The sequence below is a fragment of the Ursus arctos genome, unplaced genomic scaffold, assembly GCF_023065955.2.
Source record: "Ursus arctos isolate Adak ecotype North America unplaced genomic scaffold, UrsArc2.0 scaffold_16, whole genome shotgun sequence".
Taxonomy (NCBI): domain Eukaryota; kingdom Metazoa; phylum Chordata; class Mammalia; order Carnivora; family Ursidae; genus Ursus; species Ursus arctos.
In genome coordinates, this window is record NW_026622830.1 from 41,447,434 (window position 1) to 41,475,211 (window position 27,778).

The 27,778-nt window shown below is 50.6% G+C and overlaps 1 protein-coding gene across 1 annotated transcript; it reads right to left on the reverse strand.

Moving 5' to 3' along the window:
• Window positions 1–890: 890 nt before the first annotated feature.
• Window positions 891–27,778, reverse strand: OVOL2 (ovo like zinc finger 2). The gene is made up of 4 exons (XM_026502991.3): window positions 27,670–27,778; window positions 26,780–27,003; window positions 13,825–14,014; window positions 891–1,330 (listed from the first exon to the last, which is right to left on the reverse strand). Exons 1-4 carry the CDS (start codon window positions 27,767–27,769, stop codon window positions 1,017–1,019), a joined length of 828 nt encoding a protein of 275 aa, XP_026358776.1. The 5' UTR covers window positions 27,770–27,778; the 3' UTR covers window positions 891–1,016.

Here is a 27,778-nt window from a genome sequence, read left to right on the forward strand (position 1 = left end):
TAGGACTGGGGAAAATCTCTCTCGGCCACCAGGGTTCCCTGAGGGTTCGGGCCCTTCCTGCTACCCCTCCACTCATGAAAGGACCCTGGAAACCACCCCTCTCATCCCCAGAGGCTGCTGCCTCTCCTTTGCCCGATTTCAGTCTCAGGCCTGCTTTATTGTGAACCTCCTGGGCCTCTGGGGCCAGGCCGCCCAGGTAAGGAGATGCAGGTGGCCAAAGGTCACAGCGCTCGGCAGTCATATGCCCCGAAGGAGACTGCTGTCCCTCCCACAAGAGCACAGCGTGCACCCGGCCAGCAAGCATTCCTCACGGTCCAGCGTTTGCGGCTTCTCCACCAGGGCCAAACTCCAGGGAGGGCCAAGCGCCTGCAGCCAGCAAGTCCCTGCCCCAGAAAGCCAGAGCATCTCCACAGTAACCCCAGGGCCACAAAAAGTGACGAAAGCGTCCATGAGTGACCTTCCCCGGCCACCCCCTGCATCTCTGCCCATCAGCCTTGGGGCACCGGTCCATCTGCCCTCCTACCCAGGGCTCAAGATCGGCTTCCTCGAACTCACCCGCCAACACAGAATGAGCCACCCCAAACGACCTGACGTCGAATGTCACGCATTAGGGCCTACACAGGGAGCTAGAACTCAATGTTCTGTTTTGTTTTTATGAGGAGAGTTCCACGAGAACATTTCATTTATTAAAGTAAGTCCTGTAAACTCTTTCGGAACAACACAATGCATTTCCCTTGCTTGGGTATCACGGCAAGTGGAAGTACTTTTATTTCAAGGCACCATAAAATGAGCGTCTCTCTAAGAAACCTCTGCCTACACAGGTGAAAATCCTAAAAAAAAAAAAAAAAAGGAAGAAAGAATAAAGAATAAAAAGAAAGAAAAATGTCTCACAGAGATCGTGACCATCCGCAAACATCTGTTAATGCGACTGTTGGACAGGATGTGGGCGACGGGGGACCTTCCAAACCCCAAATCCCTGTAAACGCGGCTGCTCTGCTCTGGCTGCCTCCTCCTCCTCACTTCTCCTCCTCCTCACTCAGGTTGGCATTCCCCTGGCGCGTGGACATCAGCTTGGTTTGCAAAAGAGCCGCTAGTTTTTTGGATGTCTTTTTGAGAAAGGCGCTGCCCGGGTGGGCACTGTTCACGTGCAGGTACAGGTCCTCCTGGGTGGGGCCCGTGTAGCCACAATCCTCACAGACGTAGAGCTTGTCCCGGCGTTGCTTGTAGGCATACTGCTGCTGCACCCCGTGGATCTTCTTCAGGTGTGACTCCAGGGAGCAGCGCTGGGTGAAGGCTTTGTTGCAGATGTCACATTTGTAGGGGCGAATGCCTGCAAGGTCGATGGGCAGACACATCACCAGTGGGTCACGGCCAAGCCAGAGCCTCCCAACCACGAAGCCATTTAAAAACATGATGCACAACCCACCAGCCAAAAAACAAACCACCTGGTTCAAAACCAGGCCCCTCTCTCCAAAGAAGGCATGCAAAGAGCCAACAGGTACATGACAAGGTGCTCCACACGGCTGATGGTCAGGAGAACGTGAATCACGGCTGCAATGAAATACCACCTCCCACCTGTTAGGATGATTATCATCAAAGACAAGAGATAGCAAGAGTCCGCGAGGATGTGGAGAAAAGGGAACCCTCGTGCGCTGTTGGTGGAAAGGTAAACTGGTACAGCCATTATGGAGACCAGTATGCAGGTTTCCCAAAAAATCAAAAATAGCACTACCATATGATCTAGAAATCCCACATCTAGGATATATATCCAAAGGAAATGAAAAGAGGGTCTCAAAGACACATTGGCACACCTGTGTTCACTGCAGCATTATTCACAACAGCCAAGAACATGCAAATAACCTCAGCGCCCATCGATGAATGAACGAATAAAAAAGACCGGTATATTTATATAATGGAATATTATTCGGCCACGAGAAAGAAGGAAATCCTGATATTTGCAACACCGTGGATGAACCGTGAGGGCTTTATGTGAAATAAACCAGACTGAGAAAGCAAACGCTGCGTGGTACCACTTTCATGTGAAAAACTCAAATGCATAGGAACAGAGTGGATAAACGGTTGCCAGGAGCTGAGGGGTAGGAAAAATAGGAAGAAAAAAAAATCAGCATGACCAGGGACTCAACACGAGGAAAATGATTAAGGCAGCAAAGTGTGTCTACAAGGCTTCGCAACATCCATGTGAGCAAACATAACAAGGGATGCAAACCTAGTGAAGAAACCCCACCTGACTTTGGGAGAAGGGTTTGTTTTCCCACTTGTATGCCTTACTGTTTTGACTTTATAGTGGGCAAAGTAAATCTTGTTTTTATTTTAGTTGCGGTTTTCCTGGAAACAGACCCGGTGACAAAGACTCCAGCAGCGCTTGTCGGTGAGTGAAGTGGATCAGTGAGAGGAAGGAGCCCTACAAGGTGGGGACAGCAGGGCGGTCACTGCCATGAGCGACCAGAGTCCAATTCCACTGGACAAGGTGAGGGGACAAGGGAGAACACTCACCTCTGCGTCATCCTGCCCCTCACGGCTAGGGTTCCCTCCCCCCGCCCCGCTCCCGCTCCAGCAGCCTGTTAGGGGCCGTCCCTGGGTGGTGCCGATTCTCCCTCCCTGTCTTGTGCCAGCAAGAACATTCTCAGGCAGAGTTGCAGGTGCGGACAGCTGCAACATAGATGGGTGTGCCCAGAAATGGCAGGAGCCAGGAGCGTGGGCTGGACGTGGGTGGCATCTGCTATAGTTATGAAAGCGTTTCCAAACTAGATCTCGTGCTGGCCTCAGCATGGGGCTAATATTAGTGGGGCCTGCCTTCTAGACGGAGAGTTCCCATGTGCCATCTACACCAGGGAGCTCAGCCTCGTGAAAGCACAGACCTTCCGATTTCCACTAAGAGCCCTCATCCTGACTGTGAGGTCGGAATGTCACATGGACTGATGTAAGTCACACCTAACGTAGGCTTGCCTTTAGAGGTACAGGGAACAGAGAGGGGGTGGCCCCCACTGTCGGACCATCTTAGAGCCCGGACGCCAAAAGAGCTATCCGCTACGGGAATCTCCAAAGCCTCAGATGCAAAATTTAAGGGCATGCCAAAAACTCATCAGTCAAGTGAGATAATATTTCAAAAATCGAAGCACATTAAAAAAAATCCATAGAAACCAGTTATCAAAATCTTAAACAGGACAAGACCCAACAATGCCGTCCTGGAGCCTGAGGTGAAAGCAAAGACGAGCGTGCTATGAGATGTTTTCATGTATTTTTTAAATGGTTATTCTTTTCCCCATAATGTTCTAGCTGTTGGAAAAAATATACTGAACAACTGAAAAGTAGCTGAATTAAAACTCACATTTAAAAATGTTTAAATATTTTTTTACACAAAAACGGAATTTATGATGATTTTACTATCCTGGCTTTAATGGAAGCAAACTTATCCAAAGATATTTTCAAAATCTACTTTTTTAGCTTCACAATAATCTGGAGGATTTTCCCATGTTGGTGCCTACATCTCAGTTTCATTCCTTTGTAGCAGCACCGTGGTGTTTTGTTGGACGGCTGTCCCCGAATGCCACCTTTCACAAGCCAGAGACAGACTGACTGCCTTGTACGTCCGGGTCCTCACACGTGCTGCTCAGACCAACCGTCGAACTGCATCCCCTGGGAGCTTGTAGAAAATGCAGAGTCTCAGCCCCCCACCCCCCGACTGAATAAAATGTGGAGCGGTAGTCCTCCAACCCAGGGAGCTCGTCAAAACACAGATTCCTGGCCCCAGCCCTGGCATTTCTCATTCTGGGATAGGGCTGAGACTCCCGCATTTCCAGCACGTTCCCAGATGACGTGGAGGCTGCTTGTCCCGGGACCTTTTTGGGAGTCACAGGTCTAAAGCCACGCCAAATGAGGTGTGACCAAAACTGAAGCAGGAAGAAACAGAACATTTGAATAGACCCATTACCAGCAAGGAGATCAAATCAGTAATCGGAAAACTCCCAACAAACAAAAATCCAGGACCAGATGGCTTCACAGACAAATGATACCAAATGAGGCATGAGGATGGCACTTGCGGTCTGAAAGCAGCTCTGACCCCAGTATTTTCTCTCCCAGGTTCAATGTCCCCACTTCCCTAATGGGGGCTCATGGGGGGGGGCCGAGAGAGCCCCCCTCCTGTTCACAAAGTACACAGATGATAAGGGAAGCTGAAATGGAAAAAAATATTTCCTCCAACCCCCATCCAACTACCCGAACAGACCAAATCGGTTCCATTTTTCATGCAGTCCCCATCCGGAAGCACACTCGTGAAGCCCGTTCTGTACGCTCACGTGAGAAAGGTGTATTGGGCCAATGCAATTCTACTCAAGCAGGATGCTGGGCTATCTTATATTCCACACATTCTAGAAAAACTGTCAGAAGTTAAGAAACTCCTTTATAATCCTCGGCATTGGGTACATAATAGGTGCTCAGTAAATACTTTTTAAATGAAGGAATGAATGAAGGAACCCCTCCTACTGGCCCACAGAAAGAGATTTAAGAAACAAACTTAAGGAACAGGGCTGCCTGGAGTTTCAGGCTCACGCCATAGAGGGCTTTGTATCTCTTCGGGCCTTCTGGGCCGTAAGAACAGCTGGCTCCCCCAACCTCCGGCAGATCAAGCAACAAACCTGATTTCAAACCCACAGCTCATAACAATAGAAATTCACCCAGAGGGACACCTGGGTGGCTCACTCAGTTGAGCGTCTGTCTGCCTTCGGCTGGGGTCATGATCCCAGGGTTGTGGGACGGAGCCCCGTCTGGCTCCTTGCTCAGCAGGGAGTCTGCTTCTCCCTCTTCCTCTCCCCACCCTGCTCTCTCTCTCTCAAATAAATAAATAAAATCTAAAAAAGAAAAAAAAAGAAAAAAAAAGAAATTCACCCAGAGACCGGTTACGCCTTTCAATAGTTACTGGAAATAACCCACTACTGTTCTAAAACATCCAAACTAAACATGTGGGGAGAACAGTACACTTACACCCCCCCCCCAAGTTCCTCAGATAAGCTCCTGGCCCCAGGGAAAGGATGCTTCCAGTCCCGCTCTAGGAAGCCCCACCCCATCGGTGACCCAGAAAGGTGATCTGAAGTGGCTGCTGACCAGGGCTTTGCCAGATCCCTGCCCCCTGGCAGAGGTGAGCGTGCCAGGAGCGCATTTCCTTCTGCATCCAACAGGTCAGCGGACACCTTCCGCAGGCAGAGCACCTAGCACGGCCTGGACAGCAAAGGCTAGAGATTCCAGAGCCCTGCGCCACCCAGATGATGGAGAGAATGGGGATGACTGCTGCAGGTGGGCTTTTCCCAGGGAGGGTGGGATGTGAACCAGGCTTGGAGGACAGGGGACTCGCAGACACCAAGATGGGTGGAAGACAGCAGGCACCAAAACCCCAGTTAGGGCAGTTCTGACTTTTGCACACCTGCTTCACCTCCCCTCTCTGGAAATACCACACTCATCCATCACTCACTGGTGCAAGCAGATGCTGTCATGCAGCAGCCCCCAGGTGACCCTTTCTGGGCTTGGGAACAAACCCCTTCCTCCTGGAGCCCCCATCCTCCCATGAACTCAGGGGTGGGTGGGAGATGAAGGTGGCCAGAGAGGACCCCTGGGCAAAGGGGACTGACGCCAAGGCCTCCTTGACTTTGGAGACTCACCCACTCTGGAGCCAAGGCCAACCCTGTCCATGTCTGGAGTGGGATAACAGAACTGGAAAACACCGTGCCCACAAGAGACACCATTAACCTCCTGACACCACACAGCAAGAGTCCGAGGCCTCTGAAAACCCATGCATCACACACCCGCTCCTCATCACGGGAGCCCACGACAGACGGCTGAACCCCTCCGAACCTCAGTTTCTTCACCTGTAAAATGGGGATAACATTCATACCCCCTCTGAGGAGGCTGCTCTGAGGATTAATGGAGACGTCACCTGCAAAGGGCCCAGCACGTATTAAGTACTCAGTAGGGTACAGCTCCAAAGAGTTTATAATTCAGCTCAACAGAACACGGATAGGCTCTATTCATAAACTGGCTGGTGGGCACTTATGTAGTACTTGTCCTAACATTGGCTCTCTATACACACTTTTTGTATTTGCATGCACTTTGGGATGTGTTGTTTATTTCAGTGGGGGAAAAAAGGGGATATTGTTTTCAATGTGGTCATTAGGTATCTGGTGGAGAGACCTGTGACCTCCTGTGACCCTTTTGAATGTTGTGCCGTATGGCCTCTGTGACCTCATCCAAAAAATACTGCGTTGGGTTATCCCAAAGGGTTTCTTCTCTTCAAATTTTCTATTCCTATTACCGAATCAAGCTTCATATCTCACATCGCCAAAGAAAATTCTTCACGACTGGTGCTTTCTGCTTGCTCTCCTTGCCGTAGCCCTGTGCTCCGTTACTGAACTTCATACAAACATGAACTCCAGCAAGAAGCTTTTTACAGGCCTCCTTGGGGGAGCCTCCTCGGGAGGCAATGTGGCCATGCCCACCAAAGACCACCATGGGTCTACCCTTTGGCCCACTTCAGGGAAATTTTCTACAGAAAGGCTCACACAGGTAGACAAAGGATGTATAAGAGTATTCATGGTAGTCTGATGTTTAAAAAGGGAGGAAGGGAGGGAGGGAAAGAAAACTCTGAGAATGGAAACAAGTTCATCAGTTGGGACAAGGGGAAAACGATGGTGCCTCTGTATTTGAAATCGTAATCTCCTATTAAAAAATGCTCTGACAACAATTAAAAAGAGGTGTGTCTACGTGCAGATATGAAACAGCGTCCAAGATACATATGACATGAAAAAAGCAGTGTGTGTTAACAACTTCGGGGGAGAAACATTAAATGGTGGTTTGCTTTCAGGTGTGGAACTTTTAGGGCTTGGTGGGAGAGGAAGGCTTACTTTTTTTTTTCTTTCACTTTTTCCCCCTTTCCTGTTGCTTTTTTAGCTAAAAAGTAAGTCAAAATGAAATAGAGCAGGGACAGCCTGAGGAGCGAAGGAGGTGATCCCACCAGACAGCCCTGAACCCCCCAGTGGTGGAGTTTACCTTTTTTTTTTGCCATCTGCCCCACTGCAAACTTCTCCCAATCTGCATTTTCCCCCCACCAGTCAATCCTTCCCTGTAGGCTCCCAACAAAGACACCATTGTTTCCTCTTCTTCAATCAAGATGGGATTTGTTTGCCTTCCCGTCCCTCTCAATGTGGCCCGATGGAAGATAAGGCCAGAGGGCGTCCCAAGGGGTGGGGCAGATACTGCAGCCTGGGCCCCGTGCCCCCTCCCCGGCCCTCGAATCTGCATTCCTCAGCTTCGCTTTCTCTGGAACTCTAGAAGCTTCCACAGGACTGGCAGGCGCCTTGAACGGACTCCTTTATTCCAGTCATAAAGTTATAACCAACGTGGGTTCTGCTTCATGGCACCACCGCCCTAAAGGCTGAGCTGGGGACCCCACAGATGCGTGTGCCCCTTTCAGCTGTTTATAGTGGCTTACGCTTTCTGGTCTGCACTGGCTGGAGTCTCTTACGGAATAAGTAGGCATTTTCCGAACAAGAAAAATAAAATAATTTCAATAAATGCTGTACTTGTCTGAAGGGCCTGGCACATCTGACCACACCACTAAGCAATGCCCACGCCACACCTGACGCGCTGGGGCCCTCCGTAAATGCGGTTCTGCCCCTCCAACACGCACCCAGGTGCCAGTGGTGGTGCTGGCTCCCGGGCAGTGAGGTGGGTGCTTGGTGCTGAGTCTGGCACATGCAAATGCCGGCTATTACGTTTTATTCTAGAATACAGGTCTCACCGCACCCCCACCGAAAGCAAATCATTTCCTTCCATGGATGGCCATTCTTAGGATGCATCCCAGCTGGTTCAACCTAAACATTTAAACAAAGCCAAAAGAATCTTCTCTAAAAACAGGCCTGTGATGTTTTTCACAGGCAGCAAACTGAATATGCATTGTTTTTTTTTTTTTTTTAGGATTTTATTTATTTATTTGAGAGAGAGAGAGAGACAGAGTGTGTGGAGGAGGAGGGGTAGAGGGAGAGGGAGAAGGAGACACCTGGCTGAGCAGGGAGCCTGACGCCGGACTCGATCCCAGGACCCCAAGATCATGACCTGAGCTGAAGGCAGATGCTTAACCGACTGAGCCACCCAGACGCTCCACATTCGTTTTTTTTAAAGCTCATGGCCCCTGCTCTCTATTTTGACCAGAATCTCCCACGCTGGCCTCAGTGGTCCTGTCAGTTAAGTAGATCAGTTTCCTCTACTATGTGGGTAATGGATGAGCCCTCTGACTGACATCCAAGTGTCCCCCACCTGCCTAGAGTGCCGTTCACACCCCAAAGCCCCCGTGGGACCAGGCTGAGGCCCCATCTCTGCTCACCCTCTGCCCCTGCCCTGTCCTGCTCCCTCTTCCCTCCAGGTTTCCTCTGACCCCTCCCTCAAAAAATCATTTTGTAAGAATCACCATCTCAGAATTTGCTTCTAGGGAACCTGACCCAAGACGGTCTGGATTGAAAATAGCCCCTCGTTTGCTGATCTATTTTCACAAAATGTTAGTTTTTTGTACATCAGTTTCTGTCTTCCAACCTTGAATCAGATGTCATTTGACTAACGTCCCCCCTTCCCCATGACTAACATCCCCCCTCCCCATCTCACTCACACACACACACACACACACACACACACACACACACACACTCTGAGTTACTTTTTCCTTGGTGAAGATATCCAAAAAAAAAAAAAACAAACCTTAATCTTTTCTTTCATCCACTTGGATATTAAGGTAAGACATTTACAGGCTCTGGTTTCCCTGGGTCTCTTCCGAGATGTCTCCTTGTGTTCTGAGTCTTTCCCTAGATGCCCTGCCCCTCCCAGTACAGGACAGGAGATGCGGGGGAAGAAGAGATCAATCCTGGCTCTCTACGCCTCTCTCTGTCCACCTCATTGACGCCGCTACAGTTCTCAAAAGAAGGGTCCTGCGATCCCAGGTAAGTGTTTAAATTAGTCATGACCGGTCCAGTCAGACTAAGCAACACAGCCTTCGCTCAACTGCTGTCTACCGCATCTGTGTTCACACATCTTCGCTTCTGGTCTAAATACATTTACTTGTAATCGTCAATAGCAAAAATCCGACCTTCACGTCTTTTTTTTTTTTTTAAAGATTTTTTTTTTTAATAATGATTTTTTATTATATTATGTTAGTCACCATACAGTACATCCCCGGTTTTCGATGTAAGGCTCGATGATTCATTAGTTGTGTATAACACCCAGTGCACTGGGTGCCCTCCTTACTACCCATCACCGGTCTATCCCTTTCCCCCACCCCCCTCCCCTCTGTAGCCCTCAGTTTGTTTCTCATAGTCCATAGTCTCTCATGTTTCATTCCCCCTTCTGATTACCCCCCCTTTCTTTATCCCTTTCTTCCCCTACTGATCATTCTAGTTCTTATGTTCCATAGATGAGAGAAATCATATGATAGTTGTCTTTCTCTGCTTGACTTATTTCACTAAGCATTATCTCCTCCAGGGCCGTCCATGTTGTAGCAAATGTTGAGAAATCGTTCTTTCTGATTGCTGAGTAATATTCCATTGTATATATGGACCACAACTTCTTAATCCAGTCATCTGTTGAAGGGCATCTCGGCTCCTTCCACGATTTAGCTATTGTGGACATTGCTGCTATGAACATTGGGGTGCATATGGCCCTTCTCTTCACTACGTCTGTATCTTTGGGGTAAATACCCAGTAGTGCAATGGCTGGATCATAGGGTAGCTCAATTTGTAACTTTTTAATTTTTTAAAGATTTTATTTATTTATTCGACAGAGAGAGAGACAGCCAGTGAGAGAGGGAACACAAGCAGGGGGGGTGGGAGAGGAAGAAGCAGGCTCATAGCGGAGAAGCCTGATGTGGGGCTTGATCCCATAACGCCGGGATCACGCCCTGAGCCGAAGGCAGACGCTTAACCGCTGTGCCACCCAGGTGCCCCCCGCCCCCGACCTTCACGTCTTAATCAAAACCCAAATTCGCAGAATTCTGGTAAGATCTTTTGGAATCACGTTGTTTACATGAACTTTGAAAATGTTTGAGAATCCCAAATTTTTGCTCTTTTTACTGATAAAACGGTTTGTGTAGAGCTCAAGAGAAGGCAGGGCAGGCCCCTCACACCAGGACTCGATGGCGGCTCCTCCCGCTGCTGGCGTGGCCGCATCTCCAGAGCCAGGAATCCTTTTTCCGTTGGCTACTGCCTAATTTGTCAGTAAGCCCTTTGCTCCTCATTCTGGTCCCTTATTACTTGGAGGCACATCTCCAGCAGCAAATAAACCAGGGCAGGAAAAACAGGTTCAAGACATTTCCTTAATTTTATTCGTTGATCACTTTAAAAGTCAAAATTATGTTTGAAAAATTTTAAATCACTACCTGTAGATTCGATCTTATATTCAATGCTGCCCAACAGAAATTAAAACGCAAGCCACTTTCTAATCTTAAAATGTCCAGTAGCCTCATTAAAATAAGTAAAAAGAGGGGCACCTGGGTGGCTCAGCCGGTTAAGTATCCGACTCTTGATTTCGGCTCAGGTCATGATCTCAGGGTTGTGAGATCGAGCCCCACACAGGCTCTGTGCTAGGTGTGGAGTCTGCTTAAGATTCTCTCCCTCCCTCTCCTTCTGCCCCCTCCCCCCCCACATGATCACTTTCTCTCTCTAAAAAACAAATAAATAAATAAGGAAAAAGAAAACAGGTGAAATTAATTTCAATGATATATTTTAACCCAATGTATTCAAAATATTACCATTCCAACGTGGAATCAACATCAAAAACTGAAATGTTTTACTTCTTATTTTGCATTGAATCTTCCAAATCTTGTGTCGGTTTTACACGGAACACCACATCTTAATCCAACCAGCCACATGCTGGGGGCTCGGCGGCTACCCACGGCCAGAGGCTGCAGTGCTGGCCAGGACGTCTGCAGCTTTCCCCCTCCTAGATGCCGCCCCTTCATGGGGTAAACCGTGAAGCTCTTTGAGAAAGCACTAGGTGGAAGGCATTATGATTCACCAACTTCAGTAATTTTCAGCCCCTCTATGAGTCACTAGAAATGTCACCTTTGAGGAGCAAGAGAGGGAGGAGCTCAGGAGTCTGAGATGCTGGCCTTCTTCCTTGCTCGCTCTGTGGGTATCCTGGCACCACTGGCACCACAGAACGCACACACACTCAAGCCTCCCGTGCAACCTGCCCGCCCCCAGGCTGCAGCGTGCAGTCTGTGCCAGGCCTGAGCGGCCCCTCATCGCACCTTCTTGCAGGGCAAGCAGGCTTCCAGAAACTGGAATGGGGCAGGCTGGTGAGGCCCCAGCCTCGGGAAGACACCTGGGTCAGGAAGGCCCCGGGAGGCAAAGGGGACAGCGAAAGGGACTGAGAAAATGGAAGACCATGAAGTCCAGCACCAGCCGGTCTGGTTCCCAGCTCCACCACCTATGGTTATTTGACCTCCCTGAGCCTGGTCTCATCTGCTAAGTGGGGCTCACTGCCGCCTTGGGGTTGACAGAGCAGCGCAAGTGCTGAGGGCCTGGCATGGAGGAAAGTGAGCACTCGTGGCTTGCTGCCGTCTAAAGAGGCTGTGTCACCCTCCGCAGGGACTCCCAGTCTCTGCCAAGCTACCCCCCTCGCTTGCTGACCCTTCTTCTCCCTGAGAGGACACTGTCAACACCTCACCCCCACCCCCCAGCCTTCTACCGGGTCACCTCAGTTCCAGGAAAGTCAGCGGCTTCCTGCACCTCTCTGCATGAGGAGATTCCCCAGGACACACCAGAGACCTGCAAGGGGCTGCCTAGGAAATGAGGTTCCCAGGATGGACCCTATCAAGGAGGGATGGGAGTTACTGGATAAACATCCCTGCTTCCTCACCTCTGGAGCAATTCTGCAGTACATTCTACATGGTTCTTCAGAGGGTCCCCAGTGGGGTTGAGCCCCAGTTGCCCACAGTGATAACCTGCTCATTAGCTTGCTTTTATCGGCTGTCTTCCCCTTCCTGTCTCCCCTCTGTAACTCCTCACTGTGCTTCCTGAGATCACCACCCAAAAACACAGCTTACACCCAAATCATTGGGTCAGGGTCTGCAACCCAAACCCACCCGATCCCCGTCAGCCCACCACTCCCTCAGCACTCTCCTTGCCCCAACCTCAGGTGCCAGCCTGGCCACACAGGGATCAAACTTTTCCTGATTCACTGGTGCTACGGACTAAGAAAGAAGCCTTACAGCCAGACCCCGGAGAGTACACGCTATGTGATTCCATCTCTACTACGCTCAGAATCAGGCACCGAGACCAAGGGAAGGGGATACTGACACAGGGAAAAGCGGTGACTTCTGGGGGCTGCAAGCACGGTAGCCCCCCTTATCTGTGGGTTTGCTTTCAGTGATTTCAGTTACCCACGGTCAACCACAGTGCAAAAGCAGATGGTTCTCCTTCCGACCTATCACCAGAAGGTCAGTAGTAGCCTAACGCTGCGTCACAGTGCCTCAGTCATTCACCTCGCTTCATCTCATCACACAGGCATTTTATCATCTCGCATCATCACAAGAAGGGTGAGTATAATACGATAAGGTATTCTGAGAGAGAGAGACACCATTCACTTAACTTCTATTATAGTATATCGCTATAATTGTTCTATTTTATTACCAGTTATTATTGTTAATCTCTTACTGCACCTAATATATAAATTAAACTTTGTCGTAGGTAAGTATATATAGGATAGAGAGGGTTTGGTACTACCTGTGGTTTCAGACATCCATTGAGGTCTTGGAATGTATCCCCATGAATAAGGGGGACTGCTGTATTCTGTTTCTTGGTCTCGGTGCTAGTTATATGGGTGTGTTCACTTTGTAAAAATTCCTAAACTCACCAAACTATACATTTATGATTTGTGTGCTCTTCTGCGTGCATGCTACATTTAAATGAAAAATCCACGTTAGAAAAGGTTTTTTAAAAGGAACTTTTGAGTATGCCAGCCCACTCTCTCAGGTGGAGGGGACTCTTCCCAGGCCGGGAAACAGCTCTTGGCCAGCACTCTCCGAACAAAACAGTGTTGATAAAGGCTATAAAAGAAATCTGAATACACAGGACTGGAGAAGGGCCCTGTGTGAGGACAGAAGAGCTGGGATCTCCATCTGGAGGCATGGACATTCTTCTATCCCACCAAGATGCCAGGGGAAACCCCAAACTCTGAAAGGGCTTGAGGATCAGTAAATTCTAGGAGGCTGTAGGGAGAATGAGTCATGAGCAGGATGGGGCTGAATGGTTAGGACGGGATGTGTTGAAATGAGATGAAATGGGACAGGACGGGACGGGGATTTGAAGATGGGACCCAGATTGTACTGAGGAAGGACCAAGGGGAGGAAGACACTTGTCAGCCTCACATAGGAGTCGAGCATTTCCTTCTCTTCTTGACCTCTCAGGAGCTCATTCTGAGACAGACTTACATCCCAACAAAGGAACAAGAGACACCAGCAGGGAGACCACGGGAATCCATTCTGGCAGTCAGCCCGACGGTGGCCAAACTATGCCCCCGGGGAGCCTGGGGCCGGACCGCAAACTCAGAGAGTCAGAAAAGGGGCTGGCCCAGCCCAAGGGGCTCAGCTGGCTGGTGGCATAAGCAGGAGGCGAGCCCGGATGCACTGGCCTCACACGCCCCAACCTGCCGTCTTCCCAGAAATGCCACCCTGCCCCATGCTCCTGATCTGGTTCCCTGGTGGCCAAGGAGCAGGAGTGCCACCGCCCAGAAGGACCAAAGCAACCGCGAAGCACGCGGCCCCTTCCTCACCTGTGTGCGTGCGGACGTGCCTCTTCAGGTCGAAGGTGTCATTGAAGCCCTTGCCGCAGAAGGTGCACAGGTGCCTCTTCACCTGGTTGTGGCACTTGAGGTGCCGGTTGAGCATGCGCTGCAGGCGGAAGGCCTTGCCGCACAGCTCACAGCTGTGGGCCGCGGGGTCGCTGCACGTGCCTGTGGTGAACTGGGACAGAGAGACAGGGAGGGTGAGGGCCCCAGTGCTGGTGGGCGCACCCCGTGGGCTCAGCCTAGGAGCGCACCTCCCTGTGTGTCTCCAGGCTTGGCCAGACCGGGCCTCCCGACCCCTACAACTTCCGAGCGGGTTTGGGAAAGAAATAACTGGCAGCTCCCCCCAGCATTCATTCTTCCCTCCTTCCTCAGAACAGAATTCTGAGTTCTGGGCACAAGGGCCCCCAGCCGACCGTCTACCCTTGCCAGCCTGACGGCAAGTCACGCAGCGGGACTAGTGGGCCAATGGCATATACCCCTCCTGTGGGGGAACATGGTGCCCTCTTCCTGCGTTGCTCCCTCCTGCTGGCGGGAGCTTCAGCAGCCACCCGGGACCATCGAGGGGGAAGCCAGTGCTGGGGACGGAAGAGCAGAAAGAAAGGAGTCCAGGTCCTGATGAGGTCGTGGAGCCTGTGTACAGAGTCCCCGAAGACAGACCTACAGTCAATGCCTTCCTCCCAGTGCCTGCACGCTGCTCCGCCCATCAGGAGATGGAAACCCTGTCCTCTCCCCTGGGATCTGCGCAGGGCCTGTGTAGGTTCTAAGTCTCAAGACACTTCGCAGCTGGGGCGCCTGGGTGGCTCACTCAGTTGAGCATCTGACTCTTGATTTTGGCTCAGGTCATGATCTCTGGGTCGTGAGATCAAGACCCACTCGTTGGGGCTCCGTGTTAAGGGAGCACGGAGCCTCCTTGGGATTCTCTCTCTCCCTTTCTCTCTTCCCCTCCCCCACCCCCATGTGTGCGAGTGCTCTTTAAAAAAAAAAAAAGACAGAGAGAGAGAGAGAGAGAGAGAGAGAGAGAGTCTCTGCATCTTCCGCCTGTTCCCTCTTGGAAGCCAGCTTCCATGTAAGACATCTAGGACCACCATGCTGTGAGGAAGCCCAAGCAGCCATGTGGAGGGCAAGGCTCTTGGGAGGGGCACTGAGGTGTCCAGCCCATGGCTGCCATCAGCTAAGTGGCTCCAGTCAATGCCACCCGGAGTAGAACTGCCCTGCCGGGCCATGCCCCAGCTCCTGACCCACCAAAGTATGAACACATAAAATGATCATTTTGGGAAGTGACTTGGTCAGGATCCCACAGCTTCATTTTCAGCAAAATAATCAAACCCCAGGCTCGGAGCTTCCCATCCCATGTTCCCCCAACCATGCTGGCCACCTCTAAGGCAGAAACTTGAATCTATAATTAAGTGGTGAAAAACACCAGAGCTGATATTTTCATCAAAGGTTTCCTACTTACCAAATCAAATCCTTTAGAAGCTTGAGCCAATTGCTCTGCTATTTACAAAAGGGCCTAATAACCTGATTTTCATACAAACATCACTAACAGGAAGAGCTGGTCCTTGCCTGGCCCAACACCTCCATAGCCTCCAACACCCTTCCACTTCCCTCCGCCCTCGGTAATTGCCCTCCACTAACACCCAGCTCAACTACTCCCTCCCTGATGCAGCTTCTCCAATTACTGCAGCTTCTGCCCAAACTGTGTTCTGTACCCCTAAGATCAGGGCCCATTGCAGAAGTCAGCAAGTGTCTGTGCACATTCCTGCGCCCCGTTCCCCAAGCTCAGACTCAGACCAGTGCGGAGTGGTGACTGGCAATGGCTCACAAGTGGCAAAACACTAAGAGACTTGGGGAAGGCACAAGACCCCAGAACACAGTTTTTCGGTCGGCCTCCTCGTCCGCGTGGAGCTTAATTTGTCTCAGCAGACATATGGAGTGCCCGATCTGCAACAGGCCCTGTACTCAGAGCTGGAGGCAGTGCAGTCACCAGGATGGCTTGTCCCCAAGAAGCTGCTGGTCTAGTGGGGAAGCAGACCCATCAAAAGGCCACTGATATCTGGGAAGTTCCGGGCATAACGGACACCTTGGAGAGGCACCTAGCCCAGACGTAGAGTATGAGGGAAGGTGCTTCCAAGGAAGTGAGCTCCTCAGCCAGGCAAAGATGAGGAGGAAGAGAAGGGCAACGGCCAAGAATATTCCAGAGGAGGGCAATGGGCAACAGGAGACTGCGTGGGGTTCCACATGGCTAGCCTGAGCCCAAGAGAGCTGGGGCAGCAGGGCAGGGCAGTGTCCCTTTGGGGCTCTACCTTGGGGTCCTAAAGAAACTCAGCTGTATTTAAAGGCAGAGGGGCCTCTGGAGGGCACACAGGAGGATGGCCTCAGGGATTGGGTTGTTGACCCAGTGGGTAGCCAGCCTGGGCCTCCAACTGCTCACACCCCACCTCTGCCCTGTGTCCCCCAAAGGGGTAGGGCCTGGCCCTCGTCCTGAGGGAGACCCGGTTGAGCCCAAGACTTTCTTCTTTCTGTCACCAGGATGGGGCAGGTCTTCTCCTTGCCTGGAAGTCCCCATTCTGGGCACTGCAGCCCTTGAAGCGATGTGAAAAGACTCAATATGACTCGGAGTGCCTGGATGGCTCAGGTCATGATTCCAGGGTCCTGGGACCAAGTCCAGAGCTGGGCTCCCTGCTCAGCGGGGAACCTGTTTCTCCCTCTCCCTCTGCTCCTCCCCACGGCTGGTGCTCTCTCTCGCACGCTCTCTCTCTCAAATTGATAAATAAAATCTTTAAAAAAAAAAAAAGACAAATATGACCCAAGTCTTGGCAAACTGAATACCTGGAGCTTCTCAAGGCCAAGTCTACACAGGAGAAAGGTCACTGAGAGCTGGTGAGTGCCTAATAAAACAGAACACAGACAACCGACCCAGGTAGTTTAAGAACGTGCAGAAAGCTAGAACTGTTCCTGCAGGATGTTCTTAAGGACTTGCCAACTTATAGTCCAAACCTGAACTCCTGTTTACTTTAAGCCTTTTGGTAAATGCCTGTTTTTAAAATGCTCTGCATGTAATATGGACATCTTCTATCACAGTCCAGGGTGAAAACCTCAAATCACTGGCATTATTTTGTTTGAAAAGAATAAAATCTTGAAGGGTAGAGAGAAAGGAGGTTAGTGACAATTTAAAGGAGTGCAGGGCCAGTGGATCATCTGACCGAGATACAGAAAGCCTTTTAACAGAGGGGAGAACATGAGAATGGGGGAGGAGACTGGGAACTAAGTCCCCCCCACCCGCCCCAGTCCCAGGAGGAGTTTTCCTCTGGTTTTCTTGGAACAAAAATAGAAATTCTCCAAGTGTGCCTCAACAAAGGCAAATTTTCCATTTCTCCATCTTCCTATACATCCCCATTCCACAGGAGGGCAAACTGAGCCAGCACCAACGGGCTCATTTAGGGAATCCGAGAAGCACTGTTTGCCACCTCTCTCTATCTATGACCAATCAGGCACCCAGACATTAGTGAATTATATTTGAAGCCTTAAAAGGGCCCTGTTGAAAGATGTAAAGTTAATTAAATGGCAAAAGACCATGGCTAATGAAGCTAGCTTCTGCCAGACTATTTCAATTCTCAGAAAGGAAGCACTATTTGTAGGAAAAATTCCTAAATGTGAAATTTATCCCAGAGTATATTTCACATGTCAGGTGCCCTAAAATTCTATCTGTAATGGCAAAAGACCAGGAATAACCTATATGTCCATCAACAGGGGCTTTAAAAAGATGGTAGAACCATATAATTAAAGCAGCTAGAAAAAGGAAACAGTGTCAGCTGTCAGACACGTGATCCAGCCCAGTCAAGCCTCCAGAAGATTCCAGTCGGCTGCCATCTGACCGCAACCACGAGAGAAACCTCGGGCAAGAATGGCCCAGCTAAGCCCAGTCATTCCACAGAACTAGAATACAGGATAATAAATTAGGCTGCTAGGGGCGCCTGTGTGGCTCAGTCGGCTGGGTATCTGCCTCTAGCTCAGGTCATGATCCCAGGGTCCCAGGATCGAGCCCTGCTTCAGGCCCCCTGCTCAGCGGGGAGTCTGCTTCTCCCTCTCCCTCTTCCTCTGTCCCCCCTCCCCAACTCTGTGCTGGCGTGTGCTCTCTCTCAAATTAATAAATAAAGTCTTAGGATAAATGTGGGGTTACTTGTGAAAGCGCAATAGGGAACTGGCCCAGGAAGAGATGTATCACATTCTCTCCAGAGCACCAGATCTGCCACATTTCCTAACGTTCTCTTCCATGATGGGCTGCAGGATTCAGACGACACATCTGATTCCTGGAATGACAGCCCACGGGCCAGAGCACCAGCAATCCCTCCCCAGGTCACTGGGTCATCTTTACAATGTTTACAGAGGTTTATACCCAACACCCGATCTCCTAAAAGTTCAAAATAAGGTTGACCAATCTTATCTCGTTAGGCTACTTTGCAAGTAGTAGACCGAAACTAGTTACGTCTTGGCCTACGTAGTTATAACATGAGAGTGGCATGAACAGACAGGGAATGCTGACCATCAAATAAAAGCTTACACCTGCCGTCACCTGCTTGTGGGATGTCATGTAATATCCCTGAGCCACAACTGCCCACGTGTAAGTATGATAAAACGGCGGGATGCCTGGCTGGCTCAGTCGGTGGAGCATGTGACTCTTGATCTCGGGGTTGTGAGTTCGAGCCCCACGTTGGGTGTAGAGATTACTTTTTTAAAAAATGATAAAATGGTTTTAGATCAGCCATCTTCGGCAGTCTGAGGATCTAAGAGCAGAGTCTGTTTCCTCTTTCTTAAGTTCAACCCTTGCTCCGCCACTTAAAGTCTGTGGGGCCTAGGCAGGTTACTCCCCCTCTCTAAGCCTTAATTTCATCACCTGTAGAACGTGGACAGTAACTGTATTTGCCTCTCAGGATTGTTAAGGAATTAAATAAGACAAGCTACTTAAAAAGGAGGGGGCGCCTGGATGGCACAGTCAGTTAAGTGACAAATTTGGTTTTGGCTTTTGGCTCCAGTCACCATCTCAGGGTCCTGAGGTCACCCAGAGTCAGGCTCCATGCTCAGCGTGGAGTCTGCTTAAGACTCTCTCCGGACCCTGCTCTCTCTCTCTCAAATAAAATAAACAAACCTTTAAAAAAAAAAAAAAAAAAGGGCATGGAGGTCAGTAACTCGTAACTCATAGACCAGTTCCAAAGTTCTGTGGTCCTGAATAAAAGGTAATTGGTCAAGGGGCGCCTGGGTGGCACAGCAGTTAAGCGTCTGCCTTCGGCTCAGGGCGTGATCCCGGCGTTATGGGATCGAGCCCCACATCAGGCTCTTCTGCTATGAGCCTGCTTCTTCCTCTCCCACTCCCCCTGCTTGTGTCTCCTCTCTCGCTGGCTGTCTCTCTCTCTCTGTCAAATAAATAAATAAAATCTTAAAAAAAAAAAAAAGGTAATTGGTCAAAATCTCTTGTTTCTCTGTTGCCCTTTTGAATTTTCTCTCTGATGGGGAAAAAAAAAAGGGAACTAACCTTCAGTGTGAGCTGCCAACCCCCAGTCCTTCCTCCATGACTCTGAAATCCAAAAAGCTCTGAAAACCAACATTCTCACATATCTCCCTTTGGCAATAAAAGTGGGCCCGAGCAGACACGGAGCGATGCAGACTTCATCCCATTTGGTGTCAATATTCATGTGTTTTGATACGGAAATTACTAATGTGTTTAATTATAGGGTACCGCTCCAGACCTGCCGGGGTGGTATATACACCATGCTACCTTCTGGAAAAGCTTAACAGTCTCACCCTTAATCCAAAATTAACACTTCGCAAAAGGCTTATTAATGAAATGGGGGAGCTACCATGGACGGTGGGAGGTGACATCGGTCTGGAGATTAATTCAGGGCAAGAAAGATGGAGAGAGACTGAGTGATTCTCCAACCCCATGGCCAGGGTTGGGGGGGGGGGGCTTTTTTTGCTTGCTGTCCTGTTTTCTGCAGGATCTCGACTTTCATTTTAAAAAACACATAGGTTTCCCTCTAGTTCTTCTAAAAAAACAGGTCTTTGCAGCAAAAACAAACCGATCATTGTATCAGGGCTGCTGAAAACTGCAGGAGTGTCTGGGGAGATAGGGACTTTGGCTGGCCCTCTGACCAACTTCAAAGCTGGCTAAGGTCATTTACCTGTCAAACTTCTAAAGCAGAAAAAAAAATCCTTTATTTTCTGTTGACGCTTCCCCCAGACAAGTTTATTAAATTATTAATGGTCCTATTTCCTGTGGAAGAGTACTGTGAAGGTGGTGGCCATTTGAATAAGATTCCCATGGACACACTTGCTATGCTTCAGCCTTAAAACATGCTAAGCAAGGGGCACCTGCTTGGCTCAGCTGACAGAGCATGGGACTCTTGAGCCCCACGATGGGCAAAGATTACTTAAAAAAAAAAAAAACAGGGGCGCCTGGGAGGCGCAGTTGGTTAAGCATCTGCCTTTGGCTCAGGTCTGATCGCAGGGTCCTGGGATCGAGCCCCACATCTTGCTGTTTGGAAGAGAAGATAAGCTCTGTCCCTAACTTCTTGCCTGTTGTCTTTTATCTCCCGAGACACAATTGGATGCCCCTTGCCCCTGCCCCCATTGTAGCTCACTAACCATGTCCCTGATGTTTGGCTGACCAGACTTCTCTTCTTGACTCTAAACACACCAATGGCCAGAAACATTCCTACCGGGCTTGTATCCCCAGCACCTGGTACAGTAATGCCTGACTCAGGAGGACATAGGTCCTCCCTCTGCCCCTCCCCCTGCTCGTGCTCTCTCTCTCCCTCTCTTTCTCTCAAATAAATAAAATCTTTAAAAAAATGAAAAAAAATAAAAATAAAGAAATAAATAAACATGCTAAGCATATTGCCCAATTCTCTTGGTATAAAAAATCCCCTCCTGGTCCCTGTACCACTCACTTCTTGAGGGTTCACAACTCCGCTATATGGTAGAATGGAGAACCTTCTCAAATGCAGAGATAATGAAGAGAGTACATCCTTCTAATCCAGGAAAAAACTGAGGCTCCAAGAGATCTAACCTGCCTGTGGGCACACGACTTGTAGGTGTCCACACTGAGATTTTGGATGTGGCCTGTTGCCTGCAAACATGTGCCTACACTTCCCCTGGACAGGCCCGTGGGTCTGGGCATGATGTGGGGGAGAGAAAGGCAATGAATCCTATTGTTTGTCTCATATCATGGTGAGAAATAGCTTCATGTCAGACTGTCAACGCTAATGGCTAAAGTGTCAAAGGTACCTCCCACAATGCAATGCAACCACCCTAAAAGAGTTAGGATCCTTGGGTTGGGCTCTGCTACCAAAAACTGTTGAATTCAGTGAAACACCTCTGGGCTTTCCCCTTCTTTCCTTGAAAATGAGGGGACTGGACCACACAAGCTTTAAGGGTCCCTGTAGTGGAGCCTACGGATGGACACTCTTTTCAGCATCTATTCCTACTTTTTCTGGTGGCCCTTCCTGTACTGCAGAGGCTCAAAAGCTACCAGCTACACTTCCCAGACTCCCCTGCAGCTGCGGGTTTTAGATGTGACTGGGGTTCCGCCAATTTACATGCAGTATCAGGAGATTTGAATGTGGGCCTGAGTTCATTGGGCGGAAGCATCCCCATGCAGGAGCAGGCAGCCATGGAGGCAGTAGGGTGGAGCTCCCTTAGAGGTCCAGTTCTGCACGGTGGCTCTGGGATTGTATCCTGGTCTTTCTTTAGCGCATTTATTACCCTATCATTAACCACGCTCCGCTGAAGCTAACTACAATGGATTCTGTTGTCTGCAACTAAACCCCTGCATCCATGCTCAGATTAAAAGCCAGTGCAATGAACACTTACATGGTTCTCCTATTCCTTTTTCTCCTAATTAACTTAGCCTTTTTTGAGCATCTATTCCAGATATTTTCCCAGATCTATGTTTTCTTCTTGCTTCCTATTTTCTTCCAAATGCTGTCATTTATATCCAGGGACTGCTGACTCCTCCTCCCCGCCTGTACTTCTGGTCTTTGTTGACCTATGTCCTCCTATGAGTCAGGCATTACTACTGTACCAGGTGCTGGGGATACAAGCCCGGTAGGAATGTTTCCGGCCGTTGGTGGGTTTAGAGTCAAGAAGAGAAGTCTGGTCAGCCAAACATCAGGGACACGGTTAGTGAGCTACAATGGGGGCAGGGGCAAGGGGCATCCAATTGTGTCTCGGGAGATAAAAGACGACAGGCAAGGAGTTAGGGACAGAGCTTATCTTCCCTTCCAACCGACAAATGGATGGGTTTTTAAAAACCACTTAAATCCAAGATTCACAACAATATTTTAAAAATAAACAAGTTGGCCATCGCTATAGAATTCTGGTGAACCAAAAGATTAGCTTGAAAACTGGTAAATAAAGGGAATCTTACTTGGTCTTTCCTAAATGAACGGTCTCACTGGGAACCAAACAGCAGATGAGGGGAAATATATCTCTATACAAAAATATTGGCTAAGAAATGAAGGGCAGAATATCACAGCCCCTAATTAGACCCTGAGTATCGACAGCTGCTAACGGCACGAAGCGACAACCAAATATTGTGTGCTTCTCGATGCTAATAGATGACCCTCCCCCCGACATACTTTTTAGCTAAAATAAATACACCTGAGCAAGCATCTAAAGCAGTGCTGCCCAAAAGAACTTTCTGCGATGACAGAAATGTTCTAATCTGTACAGTCCAATACGGTAGCCACTGGTCTCACATGCTTACTGAGCGCCTGAAATGTGGCTCATGCAACTGAGGAACTTAATTTTTAATTTTACGTAGTTTAATTTGAACAGTCACGTGTGACTCTGGCTACCATAGCGGGCAGCGCAGCTACAGAACCAACTACCCGCGTAGAGAAAACGCAGAAGACCAAGGAGCGTTCGACTCCGTGGTGATGCATTCCTCAAAATCCAGATTGTTAGCAACTCTCCAAGCAAATTACTCATCTCTTCAATAATTACCTTGTAAGGACATGGACAAGAGATGAAGGGAGCATAGACAAATTATAGGAGAACTGAAAGACGCGTCAATCAATTACAATGTGTAGACAGTACGTGGACCTGATTCAGCGAACTGAAAAAAATACGAGTTTATGAGACAATCGGCAATGTGAACCCCGCTGTTGATGTGGGTGTGATCATGTATTTTGGCCTTCACCTATTACAGGCACATTCTGAGGTATTTATGGTTGAAAATAATATGATAACTGAGATTTGTTTCAAAATCAGGTGTCGGGATGGGTGGGGCTGGATGAGCAGGAATGGCCACGGATTATGGGTTGTTGGGGCTGGGTGACAACCGATGGGAGGAAAGGAAAAAGACTATCGCACGTTCCTACGTCTGGCACGACTTGAAGACTCGGACAACAGAGCCAGGTAAAAGACCCAAAATACTTTAGAAGGAATTCTACACTCAATTCCTTTTGAAGTTTCCTTGGGAGAGGCCAACAGAAGGGGAAAAGGGGAGAAGACAGATTCACCTGCTACTCTGTACTTGCACCTGGGTCCCCCCAGCCACTGAGTCAGGAAGGAAAAATGTCCGTCAACTAACTGATTTAACTTCAGAGTTACTTAGTCTCCGATAAACCTTCAAAGGAAGGGCAATGATTATCAGGGTTTCTGGGGGGCTCTGTCCTGCAGCTGGAGTCCTGCAAATGGGACCAGCACAAAAGAGACTGAAAGCCACCTGGGCCTGTCACTACCGCCTTCTGAGATACACATGATCTCTCCACCTCGATCTGTTTGGAAAATTACTGAATCCTCAGTAGTGAAGAGACAGTTTTGCAAACCGCCCTGAGGCACACAGTCATAAGGCAGAGAGGCTGGAAAAGGCCTGTTCCCTAACCAGCACCTGCAACTCCTTTCTAGATCCGCTCACCAGCACAACCAGATTGGCAGATCCCTTGTCCCCACTGTAAGCCACAAAATATTGGCCACTGCTATAGAATTCTGGCGAACCAACAGATGAGCTTGAAAGCTGCCACACATCACTGTTAGCTAACCCCCTAGTGCCAATTTACACACACACAAAAGTGCTAGGCCCTCTGCACCCCTCATTTCATCTAACCAACCCTTCTGAGAGGCCGATTCTACTGCTTTTTCATCTTACAGGTCAGGGAAACTAAGACTCAGGACAGATAATGTATCCCTAACACGGCTGGTTAAGATGGACCCAACTGAGTGAGGTCTTCCTTCTCAAAACCCTTCCAGAACCGCCGCCCCCCCACCTCTGGTGCCTGTGAAAGGAGCATCCAAACCTCTTGGCTTGGCCCCTTCATCATCTCGACCTGTCCCAGCTCCTCACCTCCCACTTTTCTCTTCTCTCTGACCCTACCAGGTCCATTTTCCATCTTCGGGTACCAGAACTTTGAGTCCTTTACCTACTCAAGCTTCGGGCTCAGCCCATGCCACTGCCCTAAAGCCTGCCTCTCCCCCTTCTCCACTGCCCTCAAATCCACACCAAGAAACCTTCCCCTGCTCAGAACTTAATACATCTTGGCCTGTGCTTTAGCAGTCCCTTTGCTGTAACAGAGTTAATAATTAATATTTGTGTCTCCCCACCAACCCTGATAATTCTAGCTGGAGTTAATGGGCACCTACCATGTTCCCCTCTTCACTCATTTATTATGTTCACCACTCTATAAGGTAGGTATCATTATTATTCCCATTTCACGGACAAGGAAACTGAGGCCCAGAGGGCTTAGCAACTTGCCCAAGGTCAGGCAGCTAAGAAGTGACAAGGCCAGAGCGTAGAGGCTTAACCGTTACAGTCAGATGATTCTAGAACACCACGCAGGGAACATTTTTATCTCCTGGCTGCCTGGCACAGAGCAGGCACTGAATGTTAGATGGGATGTTGTCTCTCTGCAGGGCACTGGCTCAAACCTGCCAGTCCTCTAGTCCTCTAAGCTGACTGCTCTGCTCTGCGAGCGTCTTGAAGTCATTCAAACTCAGTCATTATGCATCATATAGGGGCCCCATCCTGGAGTGGCATTCCTTTTCTTCTGGGTAAGAAACGAATTTTTAAGAGAGCAGCAGGTTTTGCACAGAACTCTAAAATTACGCAATATGCTAAGTCACAGGTGATTTGGACAATCATTTGAAAACGGCCAATACCACAGATGGTAATACTGGAGGCTTGGAGCATCTTAATGCCAAAACGTCTCCTATTTTCGGATGGAGGCTGAGAGGGAAAAGGAATCTAAACACCCTCAGTAAACAAATGAAACTTCTCCGGAAGCTGTGCTAAGTTTGAGGAGGTAACACTCTACCCCACCCCCCAGCCCCGGGGGCAGCATGTAGGCAAGATCATAGAAATAAGACCGTGGTGTGTATTTATTCCTTTAATCCAGGGTTCCAATGGCGCTGTTTGCCTGGGGCAAGAGAGAGCTCCTAAAATGTTGGTTAAGGGACTGGATCTTTTTCCCTTGCCATTTTCTTCCCAGTGTAATCTGGGAAATTGGGGGACAGAGGGGCAAACTGACTACAGTCAATCCCAAAACAACGTTGCAATTGTCCTTCCAGCCCGGTGATAAATATGCAAGTGGGACACTTTGTAGAATTTCCTGGAGGGCAGAGCTACCAGCCAGCCTCCGGCAAACTGTCCCCTCCCATTTAACCCCATCTGGCCCAGCAAAGCCTCAGGCCAGCTGACTTTGAACCTCAGCAGCCCACTTAACACCAAGCAGCAGGCGCCGGGCGCCGTAGCAACCTTTAAAGATGTCTTTCCAGAGGATTTGGCTCCAGCCTCTAGCCTCAATTCATAACCAAATGCACCCTAGCCAGCCCCCAAGCCAAACCCCAGGAACCAGTAATATGCATAGGGAGGGATGGCCTCGCCCAGGAAAAGTAACCTAGTCTTACCCAATCCACAGCAAACACTAGAGTTCCTCCTCCCCATCCCCCCAACCCCCACCTGGGCGGCAGGGCTGCAGGACCGCCCTGGCGCGCGCAAGAATTATCGCCCACCACCCAGGGCCTGAAGCCCGCAGAGTCCCACCAGGCTAGGAAATGGGGTCATGTGATTCCTAAAACACCACTCCCTGGCTCCAGCCGACCAAATCAGTGGAATGGGAATCCTTAATCTTGCGGGTAGCGGATACATTTGAGCAGGCAATCATGGAAGTTCTACCCAGAAAAGCCAGATGAATGTCCCGATAAGATGTCGCCTACAATTCTAGAAGACTTGGGGAGGGGGGGACTGAAGAATGATAATGCAGGGTAACAAACACTCCAACCCACTGGGGGCGGGGCACTGAGGCAATCTGCAGCTGAACCCCTTTATCCATCAATTTAATTCAAGAAGATTTGAGAGGCAGGACAAATTTAAAGTGCCCAGCACAGACCTCCAGTCTAACGGACACTTCATAATTGTCAACGGGAATAGCTGTTATTGTGAGAGGTCCACTGTGTGCCAAACTGCCGCCACTGTCTCCAGAACGCAAGGAAGTGTGTGAAACTCGGAATTCACATAGCCCTAGGAATGCGCCGCAGAGAATGGAATTCCTGAGAGCCTGGGTCCCTCCTTTCCGAACCCGGGAACCCCGACGGCCTGGTGATTCTTCAGGCTCTGCGCACAGAATGGGCTGCCAGAGCGAGGAAGCTGGGCCTGGGTCTTTTAGGCAGTTCCAGAGGCCACCCCAGCGGTCTGTGCCGGCTCAGGAGCCGGCCTCCAGGGCTCAGCGGCGCGGGCGGCTGGCTACCCAGCAGACAAGAGGACGCGCAGAGCCGCCCTGGCCGAGACCCAGAGGCAGGTGCAGGAGCAGCGCAGAGGGCGCGCTCGGTGCCCGGGTGCACGGGTGCCCGAGTGCGCGGGCGGGCGCGGCAGGGAGGGGCGCGGGCTCCCGGAGCCCGACGCCAGGGCGTGGTGCAGGTGGCGGCGGGGGCAGAGTCGACACCGTACCTTGATTTTCGACCTGGCGACCGGGCGCTGCATCGCCGCCAGGTGTCCGCCCGGGCCCTCGGAGTCGCCGGGCTCGGGGATTTCGCGCTCGGGGGCGCGCGGGGACGAGCTGCTCTCGGCGCCTCCAGGCTCCCCCGCGCTGCTGCTGCCGCCGCTGCTGCTGCTGCTGCCGCCGTCGCTGCGGCAGTCCTCGGAGGGGTCGTGGAGCAGACGGCCTAGGCCCACTGCGGAGGGAGGGGCGGCGCCCCGACACAAGACACGCGGCGTCAGGCCCGGGCGTCCGCGGCAGTTTGACCTGCGGGCGGTGCCGCCGCCGCCGCCCCGCCCTGGACCTGGGCACCTGGCCAAGTGGGCAACACGCGGCGGTGGGCGAGCGAGTCCCCGGCTGGGCCTCCGGAGCGAGCACGGGGCTCGGGGGGCGGCTCCTCCGTCCCAGTCCCCGCGCCCACAAGGAACCAAGGGCCTTGGGCGGCTGCGGACCCCGCACGCCAAGTTTCCTCTCGCTGGGATAGGGGGTTAGGGTCTGACCTCAACCCACCTAGCCCGGAGGGCTGACGGATCCTGGTGCAACCCCATGAGGACGTGGGACTGAGAGTAGCCCCTACTGGCCTTCAGTCTCCCCTCCTGGTTTACCTCGGCCCGCGCAGCAGCCAACGGTCCCGCCGCCGGGCAATTACCGGCGCCCACTAGGGGGAAGGGGGCGCAGGGCGTCCCGGGTTCCCCAGCCTCTCACTCTTGATCTTCCCGCTCCTCCAGGACCACCCCCCCGTCCGGAAAGAGGGGGCAGGGGTGGGGAGTCCAGCCCCCGCCGAGGAGCCGAAGGGACCCGACCACCCCCGCCCCCACCCCGGGAGTCCCGCGCCCAGGCCCAGCCCCCGCGCGGCGCTCACCTGGGATGTAGGTGTCTGCCCTTTCCTCATCCGGGAGCTCATCCCAGCTGCGGACGGAGACCCCGGGGCTCCTCCTCTTCACCAGGAAGACTTTGGGCATGGTGTGGCC